The 11307-nt window shown below is 39.6% G+C and overlaps 1 protein-coding gene across 3 annotated transcripts in view; it reads right to left on the reverse strand.

Moving 5' to 3' along the window:
• MNAT1 (MNAT CDK-activating kinase assembly factor 1) overlaps nt 1-5020 on the reverse strand; it is a 213582-nt gene extending 208562 nt beyond the window's left edge. For all 3 annotated transcript variants that reach the window (XM_010847654.1, XM_010847656.1, XM_010847655.1), the window contains exon 1: nt 4802-5020. In XM_010847654.1, coding sequence (XP_010845956.1) covers nt 4802-4890 — 89 coding nt within the window. In that variant the 5' untranslated portion in view covers nt 4891-5020. The remainder of the gene's footprint in view (nt 1-4801) is intronic.
• Between the last annotated feature and the right edge of the window lie 6287 nt (nt 5021-11307).

The following is an 11307-nucleotide window of genomic DNA, read 5'->3' on the forward strand; positions in this document are numbered from 1 at the left end:
GTCAGGGACAGGGAGGCCTGGAGTGCTGCTATTCATGGGGTCGCAAAGAGTCAGACACAACTGAGCAACTGAACTGAACTGAACTGATGTACCTAATAAGAGTTTCAAAATACATGAAGCATGACAGAACTACTAAAAAGAGAAACTGACAAATACACAATCTGTTTGGAATAACTGATAAAATGAGTAGAAACAATAAATTAGTAAGGATACAGGATTAGTAAAGATACTCAGAAGTTAACACTATCAACCAAGCTGACCTAACTGACATACACTATACCCAACAGTTACAGAACACACATTCTTTTCAACTTGACTTGCTCATCAAGTAAGACCTTGCTCACCAAAATAGATCACACACTGGACCATAAGTTTTCATAAAATTTTGTAAGACTGAAATTTATCAAAATTTGTTCTCTTACTACAACAAAATTAAATTAGAAATTAACAACAATATATCCAGAAAGTCCCCTTTTTCTAATTTTCTACCCAGAATGAGTACCTTTTTCTAATTTTTCTGTCCACTATTTCCCAGTTCAGAAAACAGTAACGTACAAGCCCAGCATATTAAACAAATGAATTAATACCACTTTAGAATTATTCTTTCCAACAACAAATAAACTGAACTTTAATCTGATAAACCTCTAAAAGCTGCTAGTAATTTATAGGAAATACAAAGGAACATAATAATACCACAGAGATGCAATCAGCAAAATTCAGACTGGTAACTCTTCAGAAAAATCTACCTAGCAAGAGAGAGAGAGACAGAGAGAAGCAGAGAAAAAAGTAAAAATAAAAAGGAGAAAAAGAGAAACTTTAAGAAAATATGGCAATATATTGTCTTTAACATATATCAGGATGAGTTTTTCTTTATTCTACTTTGTGTCTTATGTGTGTTTAAAATGAAGAAAGAAGATTTAGTAAAATCAAATATAGGTAGTTTCCAGAGACAAGTGTCGCTAAGGATGGTTGGGATAAAACTTAAATTATTAGTTTTACTTGCTTGTGTTACTCTGAAAAATATCATCCAACTATATTGGGTAAAGAGGATCTGCTCTATTCCAAAGAAAATAAAGTTTTCCCATCTTTTCTGAAAAAGAAAAAATAAAAAAGACTTCAGTTAAATGAGAATTAGATATAACTGGCTCCTTCTAAATCAACATGCCTTTAAAATTCTACGAAGAATTCTATGAAAGGCTTATTTCTAAAAATAGGTGGCCCTGATAAACAGAAAAAAGTTACCCTTTTCTGTGACTAAGACAAAAGTTCATCCTTGAATTGAAAAAAAAGCAAACTTAGAATCCAATCTTCTTTGGATGTGCATGCAATTAATTCATTTGGGTGTTTGCTGGATTGATTTAATATTAATACATAATGGAATTTGTCGTTGTTTAGTCGCTAAGTCATATCCGACTCTTCTGCTACCCTATGGAGTGTAGCTCACCAGGCTCCTCTATCCATGGGATTTTCCGGAAAGAATACTGGAATGAGGAGCCATTTCCTTCTTCAGGGTATCTTTCCTACCAGGTGGGCCCTTTACTACTCAATCACCACTTCCTCAACTGCTAGCAGTTAAGGGAGAAAACTATTTTCATAATGTTTCACCTTTTTTCTCCTTTCTGCTCCTGTATTTTCTCTCATAAATAGTACTTCTAAATAATCTTTCCATAATCCCACACTTCCTATCTCCTGTGAAGCACTATCCCTACTCACTTTATTACTTGCCTCTTAAAATGACTTTGCTACTTGACACACAAAATAAAGTGAGTAAAATCATGTGGCCCTGTTATCCTTGCCTCATGGTATTCACACTCTTGTGTATAAATACCCTCCTACTCTGTAACAGGACTTCAGTGCTAACAAATAAAATCCAGCAGAAGCAATGATAATGTGATTTTTGTCATTAGATGATGAAAGGCTCTGGAGCCTCTAGTTCTCTCACTAACTCTGGGAAAAGCCACATCACGAGCAGTCCTATGGAGGGTCCAAGGAGAGGAACTGAACCTGCCTAGAGCCACATGAGTGACCTTGGACAGACACTCCAGTCCAAGAAAACAGCTTGAGCAAACCTCATGAAAGACACTGAGCCAGAATCACTGAGCTGAGCCACTCTCAGACTCCTGACCCTCCAAAACTGTGTAATAAATATTTATTAAGGTACTAACTTTTGAGGCAATTTATTACATAGCAATAGATAATAGTATTAATACAAATATTACTACTAAAAAATAATACTCCTTTCAGACCAACAATTATAGCAATGCCTAAGCTCAATCCCATGAAAGACATTCTGTACAAATTCAGCATACTATCAAATCAAAAGTATTTCACATCAAAATCTATAATGTTCTATTACTTATCAGAACAGCAAGATTAAAAAAGTAATAATGCCCAGTACCAGCAAAGATATGTGGCAACAAGAATTCCCATGAACAGTTGGTGGGAGCACAACAGATACAATCTTTTCTGAGAACAAGTGGGCAATGTTTATCAAAATTCAAAAGTCACATACAATTCCACTATTAGGCATTTACCCCTGGTTCTCCTCTTATATCTTACAATATACTTGTATATGGGCTGAGGAGGAGGGCAGAAATAGAGAAACTGACTCTAGTGAAAAATAGGAAATCTAAATATTCATAACAAAATTTTTGGGTAAATCAATTATAGTATAACCAAACAGTGGACTATCATCCAAATGTTAAAGAGGAGTATATACACATACCAATTTAGAAAAGATATCCAAGATACACATTATGAAAAAAGTCAGGGTATATATAACCCCATTTCCATGCGAGAACATGATTCTGAGTTCCTATTTAAATCACAAAAGGGGCATTATAATCAAAACTGTATTTCCACATTTTATAATCTCTCGAATTCATTTAAAGATACCATTGTTGTGCAAGTCTTTTAAAGCAGGCCGAGTGGATCCTGTTTAAATTTTACTTCTGCTTAGCATCCGTACCATGCATAAATAATAATAATGATTGCCAATGTATACTGAGCAAATACTATGTGAAAAAAATTCTATTAAGCACCTCCAAGTATGATGTTTACATATATTATTTAATCCTCAAACACTGTAATATACATAGTGCTGTTATCTCTATTGTACAGGGAAGAAAAATGAGATAAGAGGAATTTGCCCAGAGCCTATAAGAGTACAAAGAATTCAAAATCAGAAGTTCGTTCTCTTAGCCAATACCATATAATCTTTTATTCATTTTGATCATATTTCAAGTTTAAAGAGGGCTGTAAAACTTGGTCTTTAACTAACAGATTAGCAAATAAACCAAAATCAATGCAACATCAGAATGACATAGACAATTCTTAACTCTTATGAAAAAAACAGAAAAGACCATGGACACAACAAAAGCAATTTCCAATTAAAAATAAATGACTGTCTAATAAAAATGCAATTTATTTTGCTAAAAATCACATAATCTTCCCTGACTAGCTAATTACTACTAGGTATCAATTTTTTCCAGTAAATTACATTTAGTACCCTTTCAAAAAAAGCAAATTCCTTTTCCTTGAGCACCAACTATAACAAATCTGGTACAGGAAAATAAAGAGAAACCAACCAAAATCTTTCTAAAAACTGAATAGTCTTTACAGCATTTGTCTGGTTTCCCTTTTCCAATCTACTTGATTACTTTCACCTTATTTCTAATTTTAATCCATTCAATCACATTCAATACAGCTCTACTGTATTTCCTTTGCTGGATAAAGCAAAGGAAAATAAAGACTACTTAGAAAATAAGACCAGTCCAGTAAGTTATTAAATCCCTTTATAATCATTATAGCTACAACTAACCATGCAACTCAGGCTTACCCAAAGATCTTGTCTACCACACTGCAGGTTAACCATCATTTTTTATGTCTTAGAAACATCAAAGAAACTACGAGAATGTATGTTCACCTTACATTTCAAAGCGCTTTATAAAACCACCTTTACTGAACCACATTTAACCATAAAAACGTGGCAAGAAACACGCTGATCAGTTCCTGCACTTATTCTTCAAAACAATCTCCCTTCTTGCCTCTAAACCCCCCAAAATTGGCATTCTATAGTCAGACAGCCTGTGTTCCAATTCTAGAAGGGTCCACTAAATAAGGTATCTGAAGCAGTCTCCGTTTCCTTTCCTGTAAAATGGGAATGAGATGAGTACCTACTTCATAGGGCTGCTGTTGAGAATGAAATGGGATTAACTCAAGTTAAAGCGCTTAGAACACTGCCTGACACGTAATGTACACCCAATAAATGCCAGCCATTACTGTATCTCCAAAATTCACTGCCTAGAACCTGAATTTTCTCTTTTAGAGATAAGAACTAACCAAACTCCATCAGGACAGTGGGCATATCGATGGAGTTTCATATTAACCTGTGCAACAAACAGCAACAGTATATAAACAGTAATTGTATTTTCATAGCACTTTCTTTTTAATAAAAACGCTTTGCGTGAAATTAAACACTCCGATCTCCCACGCTGGAACCCTGTTAACAACACAGCCCGGAAATACAGTCCAGATTCTCATCGCCTAAGGAGGGGGGAACGTGACAAACTGCTGGTTACCACATCAGGGAATCCGGCAGTTCAAAGCAGGCCAGAGAGGCTCAGGACTGGAGGGTAGTCTGTTTAGAGAAACAACGTTCCCTTTTCCTATTTTCTTCCCCAGTGTCGATACTAACGAAGCCCTTTTCTCCCCTGAGCCGACGACAAGCATCTCCCGGCTCTTTCGGGAGCTCCCACCCTGTGCGTCTCCCCCCATGGAACCCAACTATCCCCCGACTCACAGAGTGTGTCCGCACACATTCACCATCAGCTTCAACGAAGGGTTCCGGTACTTGGTGGTCTTACACCGGGGGCAGCCCTGATCGTCCATGGCGCCTTCCTTGCAGTGGACTCTCCCCAGCGCCTGCTTCAAGTCACAGCAACAGCCAACCTAAAGCCCCTCAGATCCGAGGCCAAGCAGGTTCCTAACAACAGGCTCTTAGCTGGGACGGTCCTTTACGAATGAGCACCGGCCGGTGGCAAGGCAATTCAGCACAAAGGTTCCGGAAGCAAGTTTTCCGGTCCTGCCGCTAGGGCTCGGTCTCAGCTTTAGCAGGCCACGGAAAAACCTTGGATTTAGAGGGAGGGCTTTTTAAAAAGGCAAATTACACACAAACCCTCAAGTGTACCTAGCTGTATTTTTCAGGAAATCGTGTCACAATTAGGAACATAGATTCCACCTTGTTCTGTCTGGAAATAGTCCCATTAATCAAAGAGCTGTGTTTGGTGTACATACTCAGTAACTGGGACCAGTATTTTCTTTTAACAGTGTGATAGTCTTGTGCTTTATACTTCTTCTTTACACTGGCACAGTCGTGCAATCACAGAAAACAATATGCATTCTCAGATATGAAGCTTGGAAAAGTTATTTAGAATGAAAGTCTCATGCTGACCCTAAATATTACAGATTCTCACTAAATGTTAAAATAGTTCTATAAATAATATCTGGCATCTGCAGAGAGGCAATTACCTCAAGATGGTCAGGCATGCTTAACGGTTTCAGCTGGCTCTAATATCTCTTACCATCCTACCAATCAATGACAGTATTTGTTTCCCCAAACACAGGAATATAGACTTTATTTCAGCAACTCTCTTGAAAGCCTGAATCTCTTTCGAAATTTTAAGTAACATTCACTGCATTTATCAAGGTTGCAAAGTGATATTTATAAACAGCTCTGCATGCATGTTAAGTCACTCAGTCATGTCTCTTTGCCGCCCTATTTACTGTAGCCCACCAGGCTCCTCTGTCCATGGAATTTCTCCAGGCAAGAATTCTCCAGGCTTTGCCCTCCTCCAGGGGATCTTCCTGACACAGGGCTCAAACTGGCATCTCTTGCATCTTCTGCATTGGCAATCAGGTTCTTTACCACAAGAGCCACCTGGGAAGCCCGTAAACAGCTCTATCAGATAATAAATTCCTCCCACTATAAAGGACACATCTTATCCATCTCCTGAACAAGGATTTAATTATACTTGTTGATTAAATATAGTAAATGAAGAATGAATGAATGAACGAACATCAAATAGTGTAATGCGAAATTTTTTTATTCTGAGCACTGTATTGTAATCTGACCCAAATTCCATCAGAAGTGGGCATACAAACTTTTTCAAATTAACCCATACAATGAATACCAACGGAATATACTCATAGTAATCTTTTCTCTTTTCAATAAAAATATAAAGAGGAATATTTCAACTCTCACTTGTTTTTAAACAGTGAACTCAACAGGCAACCCACACTGTGGAAATACAGTTGGGATTTCCATGTGCTATGGAAGGAGAACATGACAAACAGCTGTATACCACATCTGGGAACCAACAGACCAAGGCAGGCCACAGCACAGGCCTTTATATTAGTAGAAAGACATGAGGGATTTACCTAACAAAAACATCGTGACATTTGTGTGATCATAATATTGCTCATTGTTGTTGTTCTTTAGTCAGCAAGTCAGATTTGACTCTTTGCAACCCCATGGACTATAAATAACCTAGCAGGCTACTCTGCCCATGGGATTTCCCAGGCAAGAATACTGGAGTGGGTAGCCATTTCCTTCTCCAATATTGTTCACTAACAGAAACTAAACAAATGTAACTTTTACTAAAATAGGCAATATCAAATGCTGTGCTGGAGACATTATGCTGCAATTTTACTAAAAAAAATTTTTTTAGTTGACATGCCTGCAAGACATGTGAGATCTAAATTCCCCCACCAAGGTTCGAACCCAGATCCCCTGCAGTGGAAGTGTGGAGCCTTAACCACTAAATCAGCAGGGATGTTCCTTTGCTGCTATTTATTGAAAGAGACCACATCCAAACCAGTGAGTCAAAGTGAAGCGCTCTAAAAATAAAGACAATTTTTAGGATCTTTATATTTTAACAGAAAAGGAAACTTCTGGTGAAAGACAGAACATGATTAGTATGCAAATAAAACTTTTAGCCAAAACTAAATGAGAACTTATCCACTAAGTTAGCAATACTGCTAGAGAAGACTCTTGAGAGTCCCTTGGACTGCAAGGAGGTCAAATCAGTCAACCCTAAAGGAATATTCATTAGAAGAATGGTTGCTAAAGCTGAAGCTCCAATACTTTGGCCACCTGATAGGAAGAGCTGACTCACTGGAAAAGACTGATCCTGGGAAAGATTGAAGACAAAAGAAGAAGGGAGCAGCAAAGGATGAGATGGTTAGATAGCATTTCTGATGGACATGAATTTGAGCAAATTCAGGGAGAAAGTGGAGGACAGAGGAGTCTGGCTTGCTACAGTCCATGAGGTTGCCAAGAGTAGGACATGAATTAGCGACTGAAAACCAATGACAACAATGTTTATCATCACCAAAACACTTTTGATCATTTCTCTGAACAGGAGACCTCAAAGCACTTTTGTGCAGTGAATTGCTTTTCCTTTCTCCCAAGCCTTGAGATTAAGGCAAGGAAAGCACTGAAGATTATGGGAGGAAACATTGCTACCAGCTCTATCTTTTCCCCCGGTTGGAAATTACTGTCAGAGAAGCATGGTAACAGCAGCTGACTTGGAAGTCTACCAGATTAGCATTACTCATTGAGCTAGAACCAGTAGAAAGTAGCGATTATAGATTTGGCTCCTAGCATCAAGAGAGCTGAATTCAAGTTCTGCCTGCCTCATTTACTAGCTACACGACTAAAAGCACCAGTTTTCCCAAATATAAGATGTGGATAATACCAGCACAACCAGCACACTGGACTGAAGACACCACTAGCACAGAGTAAGAGCTCAGTAACTGTGATCTGTTATTAAGAGTTGCTCATGTCCAACTAAGTCGCTAAGTCGTGTCCAACTCTGCAACCCCATGAACTACAGCATGCCAGGCTTCCCTGTTCTTCACTATCTCTAAGAGTTTGCTAGTATAGGTATTATTAGTGAGTGGTAGTATCTACACAAGGCATGTACTAGGAAGAACCTGTCATTTTAAAAACAGACCTAACCAACTTTATTTTGTTCATTCACTAGGCCCTGTCCAACTCTCTGTGACCCCATGGACTGCAACACACCAGGCTTCCTTGTCCTTCACTATCTCCTGGAGTTTGTTCAAACTCATGTCCAGTGAGTCGGCAATAACCATCCAACCATCTCATCCTCTGTCACCCTTCTCCTCCTGCCTTCAATCTTTCCCAGCATCAGAGTCTTTTCCAATGAGTCAGATCTTCACATCACCTGGCCAAAGTATTGGGAGTTTCAGCTTCAGCGTCAGTCCTTCCAATGAATATCCAGGATTGAGTTCCTTTAGGATTGACTGGTTTAATCTCTTTGCTGTCCAAGAGACTCTCAAGAGTTTTCTCCAACACTACAGTTCAAAAGCATCAATTTTTCAGAGCTCAGCCTTCTTTATGGTCCAGCTCTCATCTCCATACATGACTACTAGAAAAACCACAGCTTTGACTAGGCAGACTTTTGCCAGCAAAGTGATGTCTCTGTTCTTTAATACACTGCCTAGGTTTGTCCTAGCTTTTCTTCAGAATCTGCCGGCAATGCAGGAGACCCAGGTTCAATCCTTGGGTCGGAAAGATACCCTGGAGAAGGGAATGGCTATCCACTCCAGTATTCTTTCCTGGAGAATTCCATGGACAGAGAAGCCTGGCAGGCTACAGTCCATGAGGTTGCAAAGAATCGAACACAGCTGAGCAACCGACTTACAGCACATACTCAGTGCTCTGTGGCAACCTACATTTTTTGGAAAGAAATCCAAAAAAGAGGGAATATATGTACATGTGTGGCTGATTCACTTTGCTGTGCAGCAGAAACACATAATTGTAAAGTAACTATAGCCCAATAAAAAATGAAATAAATTTTGGAAAACAGAACTGTTTTTGAGCCAAATTTCTTATCTTCCCTCAACTGGGTTTCCCTCCTCCACATAATACACTTCACAGGGTTCCTGTAATGATTAAATAACATGATATGCATATACGAAGGCCTCATAGACAATAGAAACTCTGAAAAGTATACCATTAACACTGGTGGAGTTCACTAATGCAGAATGGTCAGAAAACTTTGAGGAAGAACGCACTGATAGCACCAGATTTCTGATTGAAATGGAACCTCAGCCTTTGTGAAAAACGCCCAACTATCAGGTTAACCACTTTCATCAAGATAGCTATATCCCAATGAAAGTTTTCCACTTGATAAAGATGGTAGTGGTTTAGTCACTAAGTCATGTCCAACTCTTGCAACCCCATACACTGTACTGTAGCCTGCCAGGCTCCTCTGTCTATGGGATTTCCCAGGCAAGTATACTAGAGTGGGTTGCCATTTCCTTCTCCAGGGGATCTTCCTGACCCAGGAATTGAACCCAGGTCTCCGGCACTGCAAGTGGATTCTTTATTGACTGAGCTACAAGTAATAGGAGCCCAGTATTTCTCTTCCCAAATCTGCTCATCCTCTAGCATACTTAAGTGCAGATTCTACCTCTCTTGGATAATGTTTCTCAAAGGCAACCCTTCCTTTCCAGCCCCAAGGCTATGAACCCAGGTTAAACCTTCCCAATCTGTTGAAGGCTTGTATTGTTTTGTTGACTGTGGATAGCATCCCACCCTGTTCTTAGGGAAAACAGCTCCTCCCCCACAGAACTGGGCAGTTCTAATGGGCCTGCCAATTGCAATGCTGGCCCTCTGGCCTTGGGGTTGACAACAGAACCCTATGGACCAATCAGAGATCATCCCTAGAATTTATCAAATTGGCAGTAAGGAAAAAGCAGCAGAGCCTCTTAAAGCTAGAAAATGTGTGCTGGGAACTCCTGGAAGCCCAGGGTTCCAACCTTCTGGGGAAAGCCCCTTTGAAAGACAAAACTACTTTGATGAAAGACGCAGAGGCCAGTGAAAAGGGACAATGAATGGGTCTTTAAGTCTGACCAACTGCATTCTACTCTTCCCATTCTGGTATTATGATCCAAAATTTTCATCTTTTTGCCTAGGCCAGTTCAAGTGGAGTTTCTGGCTCCTGGGGAAATTAACATCACTAAGAGGCAAAAATGCTGCTACATTTGGGAGAGAACTAGAACCTGGCACTTAAGTCTCTGCCAGGATCTTTCCCTCCACCATCATCCAGGTGACTCACTAGGTCACTCTCCTCATCTAGTGCTCATTAGCATCCTCGACAGGCAGAGAGTTTGGTCACTGAGTACTCCCACGTATTACATCCAAGACTCCTTCTACCAGTCTTCTCTTTTTTTAGGTAAGTTTGAAAAATCCTAGAGAAAGACTGAATGTTTTGGTTTGGTGCCAGTGCCCAACCCTGGACCACTCAACTATATGGCCATAATATTACTCACAACATAGCCACTATACCACTATGTCCACCACACCACAGGAAAATGAGCATTTCATTCAAAGTCCCTCATAATTTGTCCCCAACATGCCTTTTAAGCTAATCTCCCATCATACACCTATATAAAACCCACACTTCTGACACACTGAATTACTCAGTATATTCAGAAATAAACCACACGGCTTCATGGCTCCATGCTTTGTTCCCTCTGCCTCTAATGAACTGTATCCTTGAACTCTCAAAATTCTTGTCCTTAAAGATCCAGCTAAAAATCCATTCCCCATTGCCTTTTGCCTCTCAGAATTAATCTCTTTATCCTTAACACTCATATATCCTGTATTGTACTTACTTACAAATATGTCTTGCTTCCCCTACCAGATTTTAAGTTACTCAGGGTCAGAGACCCCAATTTTATCCTTCAGTATGTAATGCAAAACCATGCACTTAATCAGAACTCAATAAATATTTAGCAAATGAAAGATCTTTCAGAAATGCTGATTACATATCATCAACCGTTGGTCACTAAATAGCAAAGGAACACCTCCTCTACCTAGGAGACTACTTTACAACCTAACTTCCTTAATATAAGTTTTTGGAAGCAGAAAGAACTGACCAAGATACAGATACACAGCCTTCCCTCTATCCAGATAGCCAAAGTCGGTTTTGAGAAAAGAAATCTCCATTCTTTTTTTTTTTTTTTTGGCTGTGCTGGGTCTTCGCTGCTGCTCAGGCTTTTCTCTAGTTGCAAGAGACCGGGGGCTACTCTCTAGTTGCAGTATGTGGGCTTCTCACTGCGATGGCTTCTCCTGTCGTGGAGTTTGGGCTCTAGGGCATACAGGCTTCAGTAGTTGTGGCATGCGGGCTCCGTAGTTGCATCTCTCCGGCTCTAGAGCACAGGCTCAACAGTTGTGGGGCAGGGGCTTAGTTGCTCAGTGGCATGTGGGATCTT

The sequence above is a fragment of the Bison bison genome, unplaced genomic scaffold (genome assembly GCF_000754665.1).
Source record: "Bison bison bison isolate TAMUID 2011002044 unplaced genomic scaffold, Bison_UMD1.0 scf7180017864254, whole genome shotgun sequence".
Taxonomy (NCBI): Eukaryota; Metazoa; Chordata; class Mammalia; order Artiodactyla; family Bovidae; genus Bison; species Bison bison.